Here is a 22,875-nt window from a genome sequence, read left to right on the forward strand (position 1 = left end):
AAGAGCGACAAATCCCCAGGACTGGATGGCATCCATCCGAGGGTCATTAAGGAACTGAAAGGGACTATAGCTGAACTGCTTCAACTAATAGCCAATCTGTCGATTAGATCGGGAAGGATTCCGGAAGACTGGAAGGTGGCGAATGTTACGCTGATCTTCAAAAAAGGTTCGAGAGGAGATCCGGGAAACCACAGACCAGTGAGTCTGATCTCGATACCGGGAAAGATGGTAGAGGCGCTGATAAAAGACCGCATCATTGATCACCTTGACGGACACAAACTGATGAGGACCAGTCAGCACGGCTTCAGCAAAGGACGATCTTGCTTGACGAACTTGCTGCACTTCTTTGAGGGGGTAAACAAGCAGATAGACAAGGGTGACCTGGTCAACATTGTATATCTGGATTTTCAGAAGGCGTTCGACAAGGTTCCGTACGAACAACTACTTCAAAAAATTGAAAGCCATGGAATAGAAGGTGAAATACTCATGTGGATTAAAAACTGGCTAGTAGATAGGAAACAGAGAGTGGGGGTAAATGGACATACTCGGACTGGAAGAACGTCACCAGTGGGGTGCCACAGGGCTCGGCACTTGGACCTGTGCTCTTCAACATATTCATAAATGATCTGGAAATGGGTACAACGAGTGAGGTGATTAAATTTGCAGACGATACGAAGTTATAAAGAGTAGTGAAGACACAGGGGGATTGTGAAGATCTGCAACGTGACATCACCACGCTCGAGAAATGGGCAGCGACATGGCAAATGAGGTTCAACTTGGATAAGTGTAAGGTAATGCATGTTGGTATCAAAAATCCCACACACGAATACAAGATGTCCGGGGCAGTACTAGGAGAGACCCCCCAGGAAAGAGACCTGGGAGTACTGGTCGACAAGTTAATGAAGCAATCTGCGAAAACGGCAAACAGAATGCTAGGAATGATTAAGAAGGGGTTCACAAACAGATCGGAGAAGGTTATCATGCCGCTGTACTGGGCTATGGTACGCCCTCACCTGGAATACTGCGTCCAGCACTAAAGAAAGACATGGTACTACTCGAAAGGGTCCAGAGAAGAGCGACTAAAATGGTTAAGGAGGAGTTGCTGTACAGTGAGAGATTAGAGAAGCTGGGCCTGTTCTCCCTTGAAAAGAGGAGACAGAGGAGACATGATCAAAACATTCAAGATAATGAAGGGAATAGACTTAGTGGATAAAGACAGGTTGTTCACCCTCTCCAAGGTAGAGAGAACGAGAGAGCACTCTCTGAAGTTAAAAGGGGATAGATTCCGTACCAACGTAAGGAAGGTCTTCTTCACCCAGAGAGTGGTGGAGAACTGGAATGCTCTCCCGGAGTCTGTTATAAGGGAAAACATGCTCCAGGGATTCAAGACAAGTTTGGACAAGTTCCTGCTGAACCGGAACGAACGCAGGTAGGGCTGGTCTCGGTTAGGGCACAGGTCTTCGACCTGGGGGCCGCCGCGTAAGCGGACTGCTGGGCGCGATGGACCACTGGTCTGACCCAGCAGCGGCAATTCTTATGTTCTTATGTTATGACACTAATACTAGAGAATGACACAGTGATAAAATTTATTACCGTTCCTGTCCCCGCGAATAAATGCGGAAAACAATCTTGTGTTATTCTTTAGTGTCTATCTCAACCTCAGTCCTTCTACACCAGCCTTCTTTCATGCAAGGCTTGAGGGTCAGTGGTTGTGCCCATTCATACTCTGAGTCTTCCTTCTCTTCTTAAAGAATGACACGGGGATAGTATCCTGCGGTTATGCACGGGAACGGTGATGAATTTTGTCACCATGTCATTCTCTAACTAATACCAAAAAGATGCTCCATAATTTCCTATCATCATTATGGATAAAAACAATGAAGAAGTATCAACAAACACCTTTATTCTTGCAGAAAAAGTATACACTAAGCAGAGCTCATGCACAAGTAAAGAAATGAAAAATATTTCTATCTAAAGTAAGAAATTTCTCAGAACTAAGGGAATTTGCTTTGTTAAAAAGCTCTTACAGCTTGCATCCATACGGAAACCAGTTGTTCCAGCTCCATCTTTGCTTGCCTGGAGAGCTCCAGGATGTGTTCTCGGCATTCATGGCTGGTATATGCTGAATCTGTAAAATCCTCCGTGTGTTCCAGGATCAATTCCAACATCAGGGAAAGACTCTCCTTAGAGAGAAAATACAAGTTTTCCCGAAGACCTTCCACTTTGCTCTGCAAAAGAAAATGTTCAAAGTCCATTTAAACGAACTGTGGATCCAGATAATAGCAATGTAAGCGTTTTTAGGGCATTATGATTCATGGGTATCAATTAACAATTTTAGTAGTAGTGAAGTATAAAGTAATGAAATAAAATAAAAATTGAAAGGATAATTGCAAAAAAAGATGGATTCACCTAAATATTGTGGTTTCAGATTGAATTTTAAAATTAACACTATGAACAGGAAGCACACTCATTATTCAGAGTTATTAAAACACTACAAAAACTCCAAGCAATGTTCAGTCCAAGGCAGTCAGCATTTTTTAAAAAAATGTTGGCCACCATAGGCCAATTTAGATCCAGATATTCAGTAGCAGTCTATATCTAGCTACCAGTATGGAATATCCAAGTCTTTGGTGGCTGCCAGAAGTTAGCTGAATACCTTTGATATACAGAGCTGGTACCCAAATAGCTATTCATAGAAATTAGTTGACAGCAGGAGGGATGCCCAGTCCCTTCTGCTCCTCGGGCTCGCAACTGCAAAATGGCAGGCCTTCACCTTCCCCTCCATTGCATCCCCCACACCTGAAAAGACCCCTCCTTTCCCTTCTCCTCTTCCTACAAAGAAAAAAAAAAATCAGCAGACAGGATGCCCACTCCCTCCAGCCACCGTTGAACCCTCCCCCCCATGGAACACCCCCCATGCCAGCCAAAATCTACAGGAGGGATGCCCATTCCCTTCTGCCCACCGTGGAACTTTCTAGCAACAGCCATAATCAGGAGGGATGCCAACTCCCTCTAGCTTACCGTGACCCCCCCCCTTTCCCTCTCCCCTTCCTACAAAGAAAGAAAAAAATCAGCAGGCGGGATGCCCACTCCTTCCTGAGACCTGATGCCCCTGAAACCTCCCTACACCACACAGAAACCCCCCATACCTGGAAATTAGTTGACAGCAGGAGGGATGCCCAGTCCCTCCTGCTCTTCAGGCCTATCACTGCAAAATAGCAGGCCTTCCTCTTCCCGGTGTCAACTAATTTCTAGGTATTTGGGGGGGAGGGTTCAGGTGCATCCAGTGGCAGGAAGGAATGGACATCCCTCCTGCTGATTTTTTTGTAGGAAAGGGAGCGGGGGAGGGGTCGGTTCGGGGGGGGGATTCAATCCGGGGGGTTAGCAGTGGATAGGAGGGAGTGGGTATCCCTCCTGCTGATTTTGGCTGGCACGGGGGGGGATCCTCAGTGGCAGGAGGGAGTAGACATTCCTCCTGCCTCTATTCTGTTTCCGGGATGGGTCATCATGACATTTTTTTTAAAATGGGGCAGATATTGTGCATAACACACGCACAACATCTATGCAATAAAAAAAAAAAGAATAAAGCCCCAACAGCTAAGTAGCAGGAGGCTGCTTTGGGGCTTCCCTTGCCACTCAGCTGTTCGGGTTTCCCCAAACTGGCTCTGTGCATGTGTCGAAGTCGCTCTCAAAGTGATTGGTCAGCTGGGATTAGGGTGAACCTCCATGCAAATCATTTGAATGGAAACTTGGAACATCAATCGCTATTCCAGAGTTGGTCAAAAAATCTGCCAACAGCAACTCACATGGTCTTAACGACCATGTTTTGTGCATCTAGACCTCAGCCACAGAGGGGGGTGATATGAATTTCCAGTTTTACTGACTGGAAAGGGAAGCACATAAGAAGACTATATAAATGCATACAAATCCATCCTAAAACAAAAGTCCTTAAGCCATTAATAAGATGGAAAAATCCACTGCTTATTTCTAGGGAAAGCAGCATAAAATCTGTTTTAATCTTTTGGGATTTTGCCAGGTACCTGTGACCTTTATTGCCCGCCTTAGGAAACATGATACTGGGCTTGATGCGCCTTCATCAGGGGTCCAAGGTTGATAAGGTTTCAAATTAAACCGAAAATAAACATGAGCCTGAGTCTCAGTGTAAGTTTACACTGAGACCGTTGGTCAGCGATTACCCTTGATTTACACAGGCTCATGTTTATTTTCGGTTTAATTTGAAACCTTATCAATCTTGGACCCCTGATGAAGACGTGTTAACCGAAACACGGACCGTGTCAGGTCCCTTGGTTTAAGAGGTGGTAACATTAACCGCATTTAATAATAGATATAATAAACATAGCCTGCTTCTTTTCTTTTGGCCATTCTCCTTGTTCAAGTTTCTGTGGATGGTTGTATGATATACTGAGAATTAAATACATACAATAATTTTAAAAAGTTCAATTTATGCTACCATTGTTCTCACCTTGAATTCTTTGATCCCTGTATAGATACTAACAGGCACCACTTCAACTTCCCCATTCAATCTCGCATCAGTCACTATCTCCACCACCTGCTCCAGCGCCATCCTCATTCTGTGGAAGACCCCTTCTTTATTCATGCGTGCTGACTCACAGTCGGGATGCCTCAAACATGTCTGTAACCAAAAAAGATACACAGTTTTGCTACTCCCACCTTCTAGAATTCAAGTAGGATGATCTTCACTATATACAGCATAAAAATAAAATATTAGGCAAATCTGTCAATAAGGAAAACAAGTTGTAAAGTTCACCCAATTAAGTGTTACACAAGCATGTTTCACTGTTGGAGTGTGTGTATAAATGATAGGGAGTGGAGATTACAAGGACTTGTGGGAGGTAAATGAATGAATTGATGGTGGGATTATGAGAGGGCAGCAGGGTGGAGCTGAGGCAGTTAATTGATAAAAGGGCTGAAACATAGAAACAAGATGGCAAATAAAGGCCAAACAACCCAGCCAGTCTGACCATCCACAATAACCATTATCTCTTCCTCTAAGAGATCCCACGTGCCTATCCCATGCTTTCTTGAATTCAGACACAGTCTCTGTCTCCGTCACCTCTTCTGGGAGACTGTTCCATGCATCTACCACCCTTTCTGTAAAAAAGTATTTCCTTAGATTACTCCTGAGCCTATCCCCTATTAACTTCATCTTATGCCCTCTCATTCCAGAACTTCCTTTCAAATGAGACTCGACTCATGTGCATTTACACCACATAGGTATTTAAACATCTCTATCATATCTCCCCTCTCCCGCCTTTCCTTCAAAGTATACAGATTGAGATCTTTAAATCTGTCCCAATACGCCTTATGATGAAGACCACGCACCATTTTAGTAGCCTTCCTCTGGACCAACTTCATCTTTTTTATATCTTTTTGAAGGTGCGGTCTTCAGAATTGTACACAATATTCTAAATGAGGTCTCACCAGAGTCTTATATAGGGGCATCAATACCTCCTTTTTCCTACTGGCCATACCTCTTCCTATGCACCCTAGCATCCTTCTAGCTTTCACCATCATCTTTGCAAACTGTTTGGCCACCTTAAGATCATCATATACAATCACACCCAAGTCCCAATCTTCTGTTGTACACATAAGTTCTTCACCCCCTAAACTATCGTTCCTTTGGGCTTTTGCAGCCCAAATGCATGACCTTGCATTTCTTAGCATTACATTTTAGCTGCCAAATTTCAGACCATTCTTCAAGCTTCGCTAAGTCTTTCTTCATGTTATTCACACCATCCGGGATGCCTACTCTATTGCTGAACGGTGGAAGGCTGAGAGGATGAGTAGCAGGAATCCAGCTGTGAATGCCTGGGGGCTGGGAGAGTGGCAAGAGTGTATGGAAGGAATATGAGAGGTGGAAAGTGTGCTGTTAGTGAGTCAAAATGTGAAAAATGGGTTCTAAGTACTAAAGGATACTCTGTGAGTAAATGTGGTGTTATGAATGACATTGTGGATCATGGTGTGAGTTTTTAAGGCACTCTAAATATAGGGAAAGCTTAAGGAGTACTGCATGAAATAGACATGAGAAATAAAAGTGATATGATACTACTGGATGGTTTCCCCCTGTATTTCTCTTCCAGAGCCAGCCCAAGAGTATTGTAAACCCCAGGCAAACCTTCAATAATGCTGCCCTCCCTCAAGGTCATACCCTCTGCATACCTTCATAGTTGAGCACCTCTCTTTTCCTTTATTACCTCCGTCCAGGTGTCCAGCACCACCCCCTTCGCCTCTCTACATCCCCTCCCCCAGCAACCAGAATCTCCCTTACACTCTCTAATTCAGTGTTCTTCAATCTTTTTACACCTATGGACCGGCGGAAATAAAATAATTATTTCGTGGACCGGCAAACTAATAAGACTGAAATTTTTAAAAACCCCATTGCCGCCCCATCCCCGCGAGCTCGGTCCCATTAACCATTTGATCCCATCCGCACAAGCCTCAAATAGTTATGATTTTATATTGAACATATTTGATTAAAGTATAAAAAGAAACAATATTCTGTACAATTGTCATTTTATAAATATAAATAATACAGGGCAAGGATCAACAAAACCCCCGTCTCCCCTCCCCTTCACATATATCCCCTCTACTATCAAGAAAACTGAATAAGCCAAATTATTACAGAATGCTACACAAATATCATGCTAACAGAATACCACAGTCACACATGGCAGGAATGGTGTTAGGGGAGTGGAACTAGGGCAACTGCCTCCTGGTCAGAGAGAGCCCTAAGCCAGCTGGAAGCTAAAGACGCACTGCCTGGGCTTTGCACTCCCCAGTTATGTCTAACATCAGCTCTAGCAGGATACATATTTTAAATCTGATATATTCTAATCACAAGATAGAAATAAAATTATTTTTTTCTACCTTTTGTCGTCTCTGGTTTCTGCTTTCATCTTCTTTTCACTCTCTTCCATCCAGCGTCTGCCCTCTGTCTCTTCAATCCAGCATCTGCCTCTTCCATCCACTGTCTGCCCTCTACCCCTTCCCCTTCCATATGGTATCTGAGTTCTTTCTATGCCCCTCTCTCCTACACCAGATCTAGCATCTTTGTCCCTCTTTCCTTATTTTTCATCTGACCCCCCTTCCCAGCATCAATCTCTCTCTACCTTGTCATTCCTCGTCTCTCCCCTTTCCCTCATCTGATCTCTCCATTCCATCCTGACTCCTTCCCCTCCTCTAATCTCCCTGCCAGCTGTTTCCTTCCAATGTTCCTCCTCCCCTGTCCAGCAGTACCTTCCCCCACCTTCTCCCTTTCTTCTCCCACCTTCTCCCTTTGGTAGGCCGGCCCGCTTTGATGATGCGCTATGGGCAGGCCTATCAAAGGCCCCGAGTCTGCCTCATGAAACCGCGCTAAAATACTGCCTAGGGGCAGCTGTGTGCCGAAGTTAAAAGCACACAAAGCTGCCCCTGCTTGTCTGGGGGTGCGGAGACATATGGGGTAGGAGTAGGAAGTGGAAGGCAGGAGTGTCGGCATAGCGACGGCAACAGGAAGTTGCACGTCAGCTGACGACGCCACTTTTTGCTGTGGCTGGGGACCCGAATCCTTTGCGGACTGGCAACATTTTTTTGCGGACCGACACCGGTCCGCGGACCAGCGGTTGAAGAACTGTGCTCTAATTCACCTTCCCCACCCCCCAGTCGGCTAGAATCTCATGTCCCCTTCCCTATATCCACCCAATGTCAAGCATCTCCCCCCCACCTTCCCTTCCCACTGCTGGACCTGTTGCATTCACTCTCTACCTCCTCCCAGACTGACCTGAACATTAAAGAAGCTTCAGTACTGCATGAGTCCTGTAAACGCTGAAGTGTTGTTTAGTCTAACCCCCTCTCCTCTCTTTCTCTTTCCACGCCCTTTTCCTTTTCATTTCATTAGCAAGCACTACTCCACTACTCAACTTCAGGCCTTTCGCTTAGCCATTTTTCTCCCTTCTAATCCATCCAGAATTCAGCTGCACGACTCCTATTCCAGGAGAGCTGCTATACTCACATTACCCCTCTTCTAAAGTCACTTCATTGGCTTTCCATCTGTTTCCGAATACAATTCAAACTCCTCTTACTGAACTACAAATACACTCACTCAGTTGCCCCTCACTCTCTCTCTTCACTTATCTCCCCCTATGTTCACCCTATGAGCTCTGCTCAGCTAGTAAGTACCTTCTATCTGTGCCCTTCTTTTCAACTGCCAACTCCAGACTCCATCCCATCTACCTTGCTGGCCTTATGCTTGGAACAAGCTGCCCAAATCCCTACAGTGGGCTCTGTCTCTGTCAGACCTCTTCAAGCTCACCTCTTCAAGAGTGCTTACGACTTCTAACTTCTCTCACCTTGGGTGCTGCATCCCCAACCCTATATGTCTTGTCTGTCTGTCAATGTTAGATTGCAAGCAGGGACTGTCTATAAATATCAAAATGTACAGCGCTGCATACGCCTGTCAGCACTATATAAGTGATTAGTAGTAGTAGGTTATCTGCTTCTTTTTGTACCAGCAGGCCTGGGAACCTCACTGACACTTCCATTCCAATAACGCTGTGGTGAGCAGCTTCTTAATGTACCAGCAAACCTTGCCAGCACTTCCACTTTTTCCTTGCTGCAATCTGGAGCCTCTTCTTCTACTGAAGGGGTTGGAAATCTCACCAACTCCTATGCCATCATGGGAGAAGCCTCTTCTTAGGTCTCACTGGTACTTCCACTCCTGCACTGCTGAATTCTTTTTGTGCCAGCAGGCCTGAGAACCTCATCAACACTTCCACTCCACCACTGCAGTTTTGGTTAGCCCTAATTTTGCAGCTTGACACCCTAGTGGTAACACTGGGGAGAGTACTAGTGCCATTTTGAACCCCACTGCCCACAGAGCAGAAGTTTTCAAGGATCGCTCCTGCCCACACCACTAGGTAACAGGGAAAACTCCAAAGGGGGAGGTGGGATCAAAGCATGAGGGGGGTGTTCAGGAGGATCTTGCTAGGTCAAGGGAGATCAGGGTCAGTATCAGGAGATAAAAGAATTCTTGTCTCTCCAAAGCAGTCATTTAAAAAAAAGTTGCAGAATGTATATTTGGAGAGAGCAGGGCACACTTTTTGTCTCACATGCAGCTTTTTAATATTACTGCTCACACTGAACATGCCAGTACATGTTCCCTTGTATTTGTTTATATTCTTCTAGATATTTAAAAAAAGCTCCATGGTTGGTATAGTCTTTTGTAAAATAGTAGAGGAACTGTGCCTGACCTTGACGTCTACATTCCCATCTCAATGTTCTTTGTAAAATGGGCCTTCATGGCTATCAAATAGTACCATAAAGACACATCATGACACATCACAAATACATTGCTGTTCCTATAAGGAGGAACATCCCACATGTTCTGACTTAGCAGTGAGGTTCATCCTTGTCATGGTATGTGCAAAGCTATCAAACTCACTAAATAATTGTTATAGTGTGTCCAGTGGAGGGCAGATCACTTGAGGCTCAATATGTCAAAATAAATCAAGGTGGAGAAAAAGCCTCAAAACCATACAACAGCACCATAATATATTTAAACAACTGTCTTTGTTCTATCATAGGTGTAAAAAAACTCTACCTTTGACATAAATGTGTTTTTTTTTTAAGTCTCAACATGAAAAATGTGCAAATCTATCCCATCTGGAGAAATTGCCTTGGGAAAAACAGTAAAATAGGAGCCAGAATGGGTTTGAGTTATTACTACAGCTTCATGTTTTTTTACATGTGGAGGGGTATTTTTGTATGACATCCAAATCTGAGTTTGGACATTTTGCAGAATACAGCCTTTTTGTTTCGAAATTGGCCATTTCTCAGATGTGCTTGTCCTTAGTACACTTATCTTTTTGAACCATTTTTGAAAAACAAATCCAAAAGAAAAATGCACAAAAGTTATTGGGATGTAGGAGAGGCCAGCATTTTTAGTAGACCAGCCACACAGACATCTCAGCAGAGCAGTGAGGCACCCTAGGAGGCGCTGCAGTGAATTCCACATAAAAAGGTCCAGATACATATCTCACCATAACCTCCTTATAGTGTATGATGAGCCCTCCAAAACCCACCCAACTGTATAATACACCAATAGCCCTTATGCTTGCAGGTACAGTGGAATTTAGGTGGGTTTTGGAAGGCTTACACATTTTGCAAATGTAGCAATTAGAGAGGGATATGGATCTAAGTCCCCAACTCTACAGTTTTATTTATTTTTTTAATTAGTTTTTTTATTCTGTACTTCTCAACATGCTCAGAATGGGTTACAGGTTAACATACATAATATAGTCAAAAAGGGTTATAATTTGCCATACTTACAATACAATGTGTTCATCCTAATTTGACATATACAGAGGAGCTAATTCCAGTAGTTTCAATATACATTTAGAATCATACGGCAATAGGTAGGGGGATTAGGTGAAGAGATGAGATTTTATTGCCTTCCTAAAGTTCAGGAGCCCTTCGAGAGATCTAATCTGTGGGGGCAGTTGATTCCAGCAGCTTGGTACAAAATGGGAGTAGGATCGTCATCTGGTGTTCTGTAATTGAAGGGCATGTCCAGAGAGTGTTTCCTCCTGGGAGCAGAGTGGCCTGTTCTGAACATATGGAGGAAGCTTAGTTGACATGTAGCCAGGCGCCATATTGTGCAAGGATTTGTACACTAGCATCAAGCTCTTGAAGACAAAGCGTTTAGCTATGGGTAGCCAGTGGGATGATGATAGGGCCTGGGAGACAGAGTCATGGACGCGAAGGTTCTTTAGAAGTCTGATTGCTGCATTTTGTATATGTTGAAGACACTGCACAGTATATTTTTTGCTGTGAGTCCAATAAATAGAGTCAGTAGTCTATGCGGGAGAGGACAAAGACATAGAGAAGTTGGGTGAAGTCAGATTCAGAGAAGTAGTTCCTTAATTTTCAGAGTTGTCACAGGTAGTAGAATGAAGAAGAGACCACCTGAGAGATATGGTTGGAAAGCGATAGGTTGGAGTCAAGGAGTATTCCCAAGCTGTGTGCTTGGTCTTTTGCAGTTATGATAGTCGATTCCCAGAGCAGAGAGGGATGGATGTAGATGCAATGTTCTTTGAGGATCCAAAAGAGTTCTGTTTTGGATGCATTTAGTTGTAGTTTGTTGATGGACATTCAATTTTGATTTCTGAGAGGCAGTTTTGTAGTTTCGTGATCTGAGAGTCATGGATTTTTCCCAGTGGTATATATAGTTGGAGTCATCAGCAGAGTGAATCTGGATTTGGTGTTTGTGGGCTATGTCTAGGCAGGTCTAATGTAGAGATTAAATAATAGAGGGGACAAGTAGAGCCCCTTGGAGAACACAGTATTTGATTGGTTTTGGTTTTGATAGGGCAGTGTTGAGTAGTACACTTTGGGATCTCTTACTCAGGAAGGAAGTGAACCAATGTAATGTAGTATCTTGGATGCCAATTTCAGAGAATTGTGTTATGAGGAGAGGATGGTCAATAGTGTTGAATGCTGTGCTGAGATCCAGTAGCACCAGAAGGACATCATTACCCTTATCCATGAGTTTTCAACAGTCATCAATGATGTCTAGAAGGACGGTTTCAGTACTATGGACTCTCCTGAATCCTGATTGATAGGTGGATATGGCTCTTTGTTTGTTGAAGAAGGAGTGAAATTGGTTGAGCACAGTTTTTTTCCAGGATCTTGGTGATAGGTCTACAGTTGCTGGGCATGGTAGAGTTGAGTGTTGTTGTTTGGTTTTTTTTTTTGATTAGTCTGATGATTGCTCATTTCCAATTTGTGGGCACTGAGCCTGATTGTAGAGAAGTGTTGATGAGAGGAAGGATGGAGTTTATGAAGGCATCTTTTGCAGCCACTAGGAGGTGTGGAGGGCAGGAGTCTAGGATGGAGCCAGAAGGGCAAGTGGAGGGGCATAATCAAAAAAGTCTAAGTCCCCTTTTGGCCTAAGGCCCTAAACGCTGAAAGTAGCAGCAGGAAAAATGTCCATTCTCAAAAAACTCCGTCCAAAATGAGATTTTTTTTGAGAATGGCCTACCTCTACTTTCAGCATTTTAAATGCCCAGACTACCACTACGTCTAAACTTACAACACATTATCAAACAAAAAATAGCCTATCCCAAATGCCCAAAACAAGACCTTTTAGGCGAAGGAGGGGCTAGTCCTTCGCCTAAAATCTGGATTCTGTAACCGGAGTCTGTCAAAAACAACACCGGTTACAGAATTCACCTCCCCCCCCCCAACACAACACATGGCTCATATCCCCTGCCGCGATCACCCCACCCCCAAACTGCTGCAACCCACAGCAGAAGAGATGCCCATTCTCTCCTGCCGTGGTTCATGGCAGTTCGAGGGAAGGGGTGATCGCAGTAGAACAGATACCCAATCTCTCCTGCTACGATCCCCCCCCCCCCCCACCCCTGAACCAATACTGGCAGGAGGAAGCCCAATCCCTCCTGCCGAGGCGCGAACACCATGGTCCCCCTTAAAATACGGGCAGGAGGGATCTGAGGCCCTCCTGCTAACAGCGACACTCCCCTTAAAATAAAGGCAGGAGGGAACCCAACCTCTCCTGCCCACAGTGACCCCCCTAAAATACAGGCAGGAGGGAGCCCAGGCCCTCCTGCCTACAACGCACCCCTCTCCACGACCGCCCCCTGAACCCCTGATAAGCTCCCCCGACCACCCCCACCCCCCTTCACATACATTAGTTGGCCAGACAGATGGGTCCCAAGCCCGTCCGCCCGGCAGGCCCGCCATCCTCTGAATGGCGGGCCTTAGGGCCTGATTGGGCCAGGCGCCTAAGACTCTGACCACAGGAGGGGCCTTAGGCGCCTGGGCCAACCAGAATTGGCCCAGTTGCCTTAGCCTCCTCCTGTGGGCAGGGCCTTAGGTGCCTGGCCCATTCGGAGGATGGCGGGCCTGCCGGGCAGACGGGCTTAGGACCCATCCATCTGGCCAACTAATGTAAGTGAAGGGGGGTGTTGGGGTGGGGTGGTTGTCAGGAGGTCACAGGGTTTTAGGGGCGATCAGGGGTTCGGGGGGGCCGATCGGGGGTTTGGGGGACGGTCGTGGGGGGTACATTGTGGGCAGGAGGGCCTGGGCTCCATCCTGCCCGTATTTTAGGGGTGGGGGTTCACTGTGGGCAGGAGGGGTTGGGTATCTCTCCTGCCACGGGTCGCAGCAGTTCGAGGGTGGGGCAATCACGATTTGGGAGAGGCATCTCTCCTGTCGCAATCGTTGCTTTGAGGGGTGGGCAGGTTGCCGGGGCCGCTGAGCTGATCGCGGCAGCCGCGATCATCTCAGCGGCCCCTTTTCAGATCTTATATCTGTTTTGACTTGGTAGATGTCAAAAAGCATAAGTTCCAACTAGGCAATCTGCTCAAGTTTTTGGTTATACTTTGCTGTACGACTAAGTCTAGGTTGGCCCACCTCCCGTCCTTTACCCTCCTCTAAAAACGCCTCTTTTCGCTCTAGGCATTTAGAGGCAGGGGAAAGGCCTAAGCTGGTTTTAGATACATCTAAAACCAGCTTTGATTATCGGTATTTGGACAATCGTCCAAGTACCGATTTAGGCCTTTTTTTGGACTTTTTTTTTAAATTATGAGCCCCATAGTGTCTAGTATCTTGGTGAAGTCATCATGGGTGACAGTTTCAAAGTGAGTTATGTTCCTAGTTGTAAGTAGAGAGCTGCACGGGAACGGGGACAACGGGAATCCCGCGGGACCCGCGGGCATCCCGCGGGTTCCCCCTTTGGGTCACGGGGATCCCGTGGGGACGCCCCTAGGGTCGCGGGGATCCCGTGGGGACACCCCCTAGGGTCGCGGGGATCCCGTGGGGACGCCTCCAAGGGTCGCGGGGTTCCTGCGGGGCTGGATGTACTCAGTCGCGCGGCTCTTCTCCCTACCTTCTCTGCTTGCAGCACAGAGCCGAACGGAAGTCTTCCCGACGTCAGCGCTGACGTCGGAGGGGAGGGAGGGCTTAAACAAAGCTGGATGTACTCAGTCGCGCGGCTCTTCTCCCTACCTTCTCTGCTTGCAGCACAGAGCCGAACGGAAGTCTTCCCGACGTCAGCGCTGACGTCGGAGGGGAGGGAGAGCTTAAACAAAGCCCTCCCTCCCTCCGACGTCAGCGCTGACGTCGGGAAGACTTCCGTTTGGCTCTGTGCTGCAGGCAGTGAGGTAAGGAGGAGAGTAGCCTCGCGGTTCGAGTGGCTACCAAGGGAGGGGGCGGTCCGCACAGCCGTCCAGGTCCCCTTACTTTTGTGGCACTTCCCCGACCGACCGACCGACAACAGCCCCGGTCCGACAATCCTCCCTGCCCTGTAGCCGCGAATCTAAATTATCTTCTTACAGCAGCTGTAATAAGGTAATTTAGATTCGCAGTTAAGGGCAGGGAGGTTTGTCGGACCGGGGCTGTTGTCAGTCGGTCGGGGAAGTGCCACAAAAGTAAGGGGACCTGGCCGGCTGTACTGCACCCGGGGCGGTAGAGAAGGAGTGGGGAGAAGGACGCTGAAAGGCCATGAGGAAGACGGGAGGAGGGGGGGAAGGACTCTGAAAGCACTTGAAGACAGAGGAGGGAGAAGGACGCTGAAAGCACATGGGGAATACAAAGGGGTGGAGAAGGACGCTGAAAGGCCATGGGAAGGGCGGGGGGGGTGAAGGAATCTGAAAGCACTTGTGGAAGACAGAGGGGGGAGAAGGATGCTGAAAGCACATGGGGAAGACAAAGGGGTGGAGAAGGACGCTGAAAGGACATGGGGAAGACAAAGGGGTGGAGAAGGACGCTGAAAGGCCATGGGAAGGGCGGGGGGGGGAAGGACTCTGAAAGCACTTGTGGAAGACAGAGGGGGGAGAAGGATGCTGAAAGCACATGGGGAAGACAAAGGGGTGGAGAAGGACGCTGAAAGGACATGGGGAAGACGGGGGGTGGGTGGAGAAGGACGCTGAAAGGCCATGGGGAAGACAGAGAGGGAGAAGGACGCTGAAAGGACATGGGGAAGCAGAGGGGGGAGAAGGACACTGAAAGCACATGTGGAAGACAGAGGGGGTAGAAGGACGCTGACAGGACATGGGGAAGATGGGGGGGAGAAGGACGCTGAAAGGAAATGGGGAAGAGAGAGTAGGGAGAAGACACTGGCAGGGAAGAAGACAGATGCCAGACTATGGGGGAGCGGAGAGAAGAAGATGGGTTCCAGACCAATTTGGAAGGGGGAAGAAAGGGAGAGGCACAGTAACAGAGCAAATGGAAGATGCAGAAGGAAGAGAGACAGTGGATGGAAGGAATTGAATGAGAACATGAGGAAAGCAGAAACCAGGCAACAAAGGTAGGAAAAGAATTATATTTCTTTTTTTTTATTTTGCTTCAGGATAAAGTAGTATATTAGTTGTGTTGATAAAAATTTATAAACATTAGAGGCTCTGGTAGAAACCCATTTGCAAAGTATGTATTCTTCCCAATTAATATTTTCAAATTAATAAAGTCTTTTTGCTTATTTGTAAATGGGTTTCTACCAGAGCCTTTAATTCAGTAGCATAATTAAATGAAATAACTATTTCTGAAGTTTATATGGACGGGCGGGGACGGAGGGGATTCCTCGCGGGGACGGGTGGGGACGGAGGGGATTCCTCACGGGGACGGGTGGGGACGGAGGGATTCCTCACGGGGACGGGTGGGACTTTGGCAGGGACGGGTGGGGACGGGTGGGATTTCTGTCCCCGCGCAACTCTCTAGTTGTAAGTTTAAGTATTCTGTCTGGCTTGTGAGGAGATGGTGTTGGTAGTGAGGTAGTGTTGAGATTAGATTGTATTTTGTCTACTCCAGGAACCTGTTTGCTGCTCTACTAGGACTGGCCATAACATTTGAAGCTATCATATAGGCAGGTATGTACCATTTCATTCACATATTTAGGGGTGGGAGGGGATCAGTGAAGTATGGAAGTGGGTCATGCTTTCATCCTTCCAGTGGTCATCGGTCTGTTTGGGCACCGTTTTGGAACTTATTTGCTGTTAAAACAGGTTTAACCCCAAATGCCCAAACTGTGCACTGGACGTTTTCTAAAATGTTTGATTATTGCAGAAAAATGTCCAAATCATAAGCACATCCTAGTCTCACCCAAGCCATACCTTGAACACGCACCCTTCAGATTTAGATGCACTGCATACAATCACCATAGAAATCTGTCTATAAAATATATTTAAAAAATAGCGAATTGGAAAATTTGGTGCGATAAATGTCCATCTGCCCATTTATGCTACTTTTGGATGTTTTTCTTTTTTTTGAAAATGAGCCCTTTGGTACATTTATTAGCCTTTTCTGTTTTTGCTTTTTAGATTACTGTTTTTATCATCATTTTTAAAGCTGTATGCTGCTTTGGGCACATCTGTGGAGCAGGAAGACAGTTCATTAATAATTAATCAAACAAATAAACAAATTAAATACACATCTGCAAGCAGACTAAAGGAAGAATAAAGAACTATGAGCTCTGACTTGCAGCCTAAAGTAGAAAATGGCATATTGCCAAATTTGCCTAAGACACTTTCAGAAAACATCTGAACTCTAATGCTTTTTAAATCAGAGACAGAAAGAAAATCTAGTTATTCAGACATGCAAATATTGTATGGCATGGTAACATTGACAATCGAATTGAGAAACCAGCACCACCTTCCTGCAAGATGGCATATTAAAAAAAAGAGGAGACACAGATGATTAAACACTAGAACCTACATAAACTCATCAGCAAATTCATGATGAAAAAAGAGGATTCTCTCATGAGTGATGTATCCTGAAGACAGCGTAATTTAAAAATAGCAAATGTCTGGAGGACGTAGAGAGGCAACTATAGAAAAGAAGGTGAATATGCCCAAACCAGTAAAGCTAGCACACAAGATTAAATCAGAAATAAAGAGAATGGAGGCCACTGAGTCTAAAGAAATAATGTGAAATTTTTTTTGGAAAAAGTGGTTGAGATCTAAACAATATTCAAAAGATTTATGATCCTAACATAGAGAGTTAGGCTACAAAACTGACATCTTGGAAAATTTACTAGGGCTGAGTGTGCAACTTTATACTCAAAATTTAAGAGCCTAAAACTGGGTAGCAGCAGAGACACCTTTAAAGTGAGAGAAAACTTAGGTTCTCAGCACTAGGCACTTAAACTTAGCTCATATCTAGGAAAATGAATGTTAGACATAGATTTAGGAGCATAGATCCTGATTCTTGTAGGGATTCCAAAAGTTAGTAAGCATCCTACTGCCGCCTAACTTAATTGGTGACAAACAATGCCGGCATTGTACTATAAACAAAACAAACAAACAAAAAAGACTTCTCCTCTCTCTGTTAGGTCGTAGCTCACGCTCGCTGTCTTAACACCAGCTCTTAAACTATAAATCTAAATAACAAAAATCATTCACAAAATCATTTGAATATGTTGGTAGGATATAACTCAGAGACATGGAGGGGTCAACAAGGGGGGACGAACCCCGACCACCTCACCACATTAGTTAATGGCCGTTAAGCAGCGATTCCAAGAGCCTCTGTAAGAAGGAAGAACTAATGTTTTTCAGAATTTCACCCGCTCTTGCTGACAAACCATTTTTGGACTTTAGAACTCCAGCCTGAATGGTTTCCTGAAGCAGCAATCGAAACGTGCCACATCGAAACCAACCATTAGTTAAGTGGTTTTTCACTTCTTAAATATTTTTGAAGAGTGTGCAAGTTTTATTAATTATAAGTGACATTTTGCAAGAAAAAATAAAAATGGAGGATCAAGCAATGATTGGGTGGTGAGGTGGTCGGGATTCGTCCCCCTTGTTGATCCCTCCATGTCTCTGAGCTATATCCTACCAACACATAAAAATTATTTTGTGAATGATTTTTGTTATTTAGATTTATAGTTTGGGAGCCTTTGTCTCACAACGTATATTTTTTGCTTCCATTTTTTTTATATTTTTTGGTTTTATACTTTTTCCCCTGTATTAGTTTCATTTAGTTAACACCAGCTCTGGCAGGATACACTTTTCAAATCCGACATATTGTAATCACAAATTTGAAAATAAAATTATTTTTTCTACCTTTTGTTGTCTGGTCATTTTAATATTCAAATCATGGGTTTCTCTTTGTCTTCTGGTAACTCCTCACCAGGGTTTCCTGCCTATTTGACATTTTCTTCTTTCTCCGTGCTTACCATCCATCTTCTATCTTTGTACCTTCCCTTCCACTGCCATATCCAACATTTCTGCTTCTTTCCCACTGTCTACCATCTCTCTCTCTCTCACCCTGCCTTGGGCCCTAGGTCAAACCTCTCTATTCCCCTCCATTCAGCATCTCTCCCTTCCTCCCCTCCATTATCATGTGCATTTATTTCTCTCTCCCTATGCACCATCTTTCCCTGCCCTTCACGCTATGCCCAACATTTCTCCTTCACTCGTTTCCATGCATATCTCCCTCCCCTCCACCACATGTAGGATTTCTCCCTCTCAACCCTTTCTACCTCTTTGTTGCATCTCTCCCTTCCTCTTCTCCACCCCATGTCCAACAATTCTTCCTTTTCCCTCTCTCCCCCCATGTGAAGCAGCTTTCCATCCCTCCTATCCTCTGCACAACAGCTTTCCATCCCTCCCTCCCACCCCCCTGAGCAGCACCTCCCGACCAACCCCCCCCCCCACCCCATAGTGAGATCTGACATACTTCGGGCTTCCTAAAGCAGCAACAGTGGAGGCCAGCTAACAAAAGCAGCACTGTGAACAGGCTGCCTGTGGCCTTGCCTGCCCTCCCAGAGCTTCCCTATGTCACCTCATCAGTGATGTCATTATTGATGCAGCATAGAGAAGGCCAAGGAGGGACAAGCCGCACCAGCCTGTTCAGAGTGCCGCTTCTGTTGGCCAGCCACCACCACTGCTACTGCTGTGCTTTAGAATCGATTTGAATTGATTCACCAAAGTGTGAATTAGGCACTGGAATGCCTACATTTCTAGCATCTACTTTACACCTGACTGAGATTTTTGCAACTGGTGCCAGTATATGATTGATATGTGACCGGCCAATACTGGAACCGGATGCAGAATCCAGCCCATTACATTTTGTTCTTTTAACACTGGGAGAAGCAGTTGTGTGGTTAAGGGCTGAATCGGCTAAGTTTTAACCAGTTGCATATGCCTGGATATTCAATGCTGATGGCCAGTAACAGCCTGGCATGGAATATCTGGGGATAAAGCCGACGGCTGTCAAAACCTCCCTCAAAAAGCTGTCCACCAGCAGTTGAATATCTACTTCCCTAATTTTAGGTTTTAGCAGATATGTGAGAGACATTGTGGACATTGGAAGTGTAAGCATGGCAACTGGTGCTCTTTTGCTTTGGAGGGTGATACTTGCATCTCTCCATCTAATGGCAACCGAATAACCGCATACCATTCCACTATGTGTAAATCTGCTTTTATTGTATGTCCTTGCTCCTTGGTGTATGTGGGGAGAACACAATGTAAAATAAGGTTGTGTCTAAATGAACACAAATGCAGGATCTATACCACGAATGGGACAGCCCCTTTGTTCTCTCATTGGCTGTCTGTGGGTCATGCTTTGTCTAATTTGAAATGGCACATTACCGATCGTATCCCCCTTCTGTGCCTTAGTGGTGACCGAGTACAGTGAACAACAATGGATAGATAAGATTGAAAACTGTACAACCTGGAGAATTAAATGAGACTATTTTGTAAGTTCTTGCCCCTAATTCGTGGCAATTTTTAAGAATGCAAGAATAGCCTTACTGGGTCAGACCAATGGTTCATCTAACCCAGTATCCTGGTTCCACAGTGGCCAATCCAGGTCATTAGTACCTGGCAAAACCCCAAATAGTAGCAACATTCTATGCTACTGATACAGGGCAAGCAGTGGCTTCCCCCAGGTCTCTCTCAATAACAGACTATAGACCTTTCTCCAGAAACTGTCCAGAGCTTTCTTAAAACAAACTACATTAACTGCTCTTACCACTTCCTCTGGCAATGCGTTCCAGAGCTTAACTATTCTGAGTGGAAAAAAAAAATTCCTCCTATTGGTTTTAAAAGTATCACCCTCTAACTTCACTGAATGTCCCCCTAGTCTTTGTAATTTTGATGAGAGTGAAAAATGGATCTAATTGTATCCATTCTACACTACTCAGGAATTTGTAGACTTCAATCATATCTCCCCTCAGCTGTCTCTTTTCCAAGCTGAAGAGCCCTAATCTCTTTAGTCTTTCCTCATACGAGAGGAGTTCCATCCCCTTTATCATCTTGCTCGCTCTTTCTTTGAACCTTTTCTAGTTCCGCTATAGCTTTCTTGAGATAAGGCGACCAGAATTGAATGCAATACTCCAGGTGAAGTCGCACCATGGAAAGCTACAGAGGCATTATAACATTGTTAGTCTTGTTTACCATCTCTTTTAAAAATCATTCCTGGCATCTTGTTCACTTTTTTGGCCGCTGCCACACATTGGGTGGAAGGTTCAGCGTATTGTCTACAGTGATACCCAGATATTTTTTCTTGGGTGCTAACCTACAAGGTGGACCCTAGCATTTCATTACTATGATTTGTATGTAAAGATATGTAAGCCGTTTGGGTTTAAACCAGTGGTTCCTAAACCTGTCCTGAAGGACCCCCAGGCCAATCGGGTTTTCAAGATAGCCCTAATGAATATGCATGGAGCAGATCAGCATTCCTGGCATCTCCATTATATGCAAATCTCTGTCATGCATATTCATTAGGGCTATCTTGAAAACCCGACTGGCCTGGGGGTCCTCCAGGACAGGTTATGGGAACCACTGGTTTAAACGGTATAAAAATTTTTTTAAATAAATTTGATTTTGATTGGTTCTTTTTTAATGAAAATCTGTATTTCAGCTTGGGTCCTATTTTCTTGCTAGGAATCATTTGCCTTGAAGTGAAAGATGACACTATGGGCTCCTTTTACAAAAGTGCGCTAAGCATTTTAGCGCACGCTAACACATGCATATTAGTCTATGGACACGTTAGTGGTTAGCGCGCGGGTATATTTGGCGTGTGCTAAACCCGTGCTAAAACGCATAGCGCACCTTAGTAAAACAGGGGGAAGGGGCTATATATGCTATTCTACCAGATAACTGGGGGTTTTGGTTTTTTTGTCATTTTTGTGTCACTTACAATGAATTCTCTTTTTCAGAGATTGTATGAGAAGCTGCACCCTGAACAAGAACCGGCGTTCAGACTATAATCATTGATACTGTATTTGTTCCATATTAAGATAAGTTTCATCTGCACATTTTATCTTTGAATATAATATATTACATTAGTTATTTTTATTCCGCCAATGCCTTGCGGTTCAAGGCGGATTACATCAAAGTTATCAAGAATTACATTAATAGTTTGCAAGAATAGCATAAGCGATGTCATAATATTTACTTAAGAAGTACCAAAGAGTTGTCGAGATCTTAAGGTGATAAATGTTGGGTAAATTAGAAGCATTTTAGACTTTGTTGGGTAATTAGAAGCACATTAGATAGTATTAAAGGTATAGAGAGGGTTGGGGGGGTTGGGTAGGGACTGGTCGTGCTAGAAGGGTTTTATGTATTTTTTGAAAAGTATGGTTTTAATATCTTTCTTGAAGGTTTTGTAGTCTGTGGTCAATGGTAACAGAGTGGTGATTTGTCTGTCCAGTTTAGCTGCTTTGGAGGCTATTAGGCTGTCATTTAGGTTTTTTTTTTTTGTTTGAATAATATAAATTTGGATTTTGAAGGCACTGTTGAATTAACAGATCAATGATGATATATACAGAAGGCAAGTAATTGTTGCGCTACATAGTCATAGGTGGATTATAGCCATTGTCCAACAACTATAAAAATGTTTTTGTTGTATTTTTTTTTTGTATTACTGTATTTCAATACTGGTTTTCTAAGAAGCTGTTTTCTGGTTTATTGTTGTTATAAAATTAGCACCCCCTGTCCTGCTGGACAGTGTTTGCAAACAATGATGGCTACAAACGCAAACATTTATATATACATCTAGAGTGGTATTAACAAGCAAATTTTATTTTGCCAAACAGTATTTACGCAATTCAGTAAATAATGTATCAGCTGCAACATATCAAACACACTTTGGGCTCCTTTTACCAAGCTGCGAGAGCGTTTTTAGCGCACACAGGATTTTAGCGCATGCTAAACTTGTGCTGCGTGGCTAGAACTAACGCTAGCTGAATGCTGGCGTTAAGGTCTAGCATGCGCTAAAACTGCTATCACAGCTTAGTAAAAGGAACCCTTTGATTTGGAAAAAAGTCCCTTTATTACCAGGATCTTTCCAATTTGGCTCATAAAAAGCCTTTTTTTCCTGATTACTAGTCTTTTGAGAGAAGAAATCCAATTAAAGCCTCACCTTTGAAGCAGTGAGCAGCATCATTGTACATTTCTCCAGAACCGCTCTAGCTGCAGCCATTTTTGCCTTTTTCTTTTCGTCCTTCAAGTCCTAGCAAATAAAATTTCAATGTGTTAAATGGCTCCAGAAACTCAAAAGAGAAAAAAAAGTTTTCAGACAAACACAATGGGCCAAATTCTATAAACAGCGTCCCAACTGTAGGTGGCGTTAGGCATCCTACTGCTGTCTAACCAGCCAATTGGGACGCACATCTTTTTTTAAAAAAAAACACCGAGGCAGGATACCTACACCAAAGGCATCTGTTGTTGTTGAGGGAGACACGTAGGGACGCTTAAGTTCACCTAAGGTTAAACGTGAGCGTGGTTTCACCTGGAAGTGGCTTTAGGCAAGCTTAGATGACCCTCGGCATTTCCCTAGGGCCGCAATAGGCACCTGAAATGTAAGAACATAAGAATTACCGCTGCTGAGTCAGACCAG

The 22,875-nt window shown here is 44.7% G+C and overlaps 1 protein-coding gene across 2 annotated transcripts in view; it reads right to left on the reverse strand.

The window, feature by feature from the left end:
- Positions 1-22,875, reverse strand: part of CTNNAL1 (catenin alpha like 1) — a 520,895-nt gene that overhangs the window by 154,840 nt on the left and 343,180 nt on the right. The window contains exons 5-7 of one of the 2 annotated variants that reach the window (XM_033930655.1): positions 22,399-22,488; positions 4,484-4,654; positions 2,028-2,228 (exon numbers count right to left, since the gene is read on the reverse strand). In XM_033930655.1, the coding sequence (XP_033786546.1) occupies positions 2,028-2,228; positions 4,484-4,654; positions 22,399-22,488 (462 nt within the window). The remainder of the gene's footprint in view (positions 1-2,027; positions 2,229-4,483; positions 4,655-22,398; positions 22,489-22,875) is intronic. The other variant, XM_033930656.1, reaches the window with a different exon arrangement.

This window comes from Geotrypetes seraphini, chromosome 2 (assembly GCF_902459505.1).
Source record: "Geotrypetes seraphini chromosome 2, aGeoSer1.1, whole genome shotgun sequence".
NCBI classification, from domain to species: Eukaryota; Metazoa; Chordata; class Amphibia; order Gymnophiona; family Dermophiidae; genus Geotrypetes; species Geotrypetes seraphini.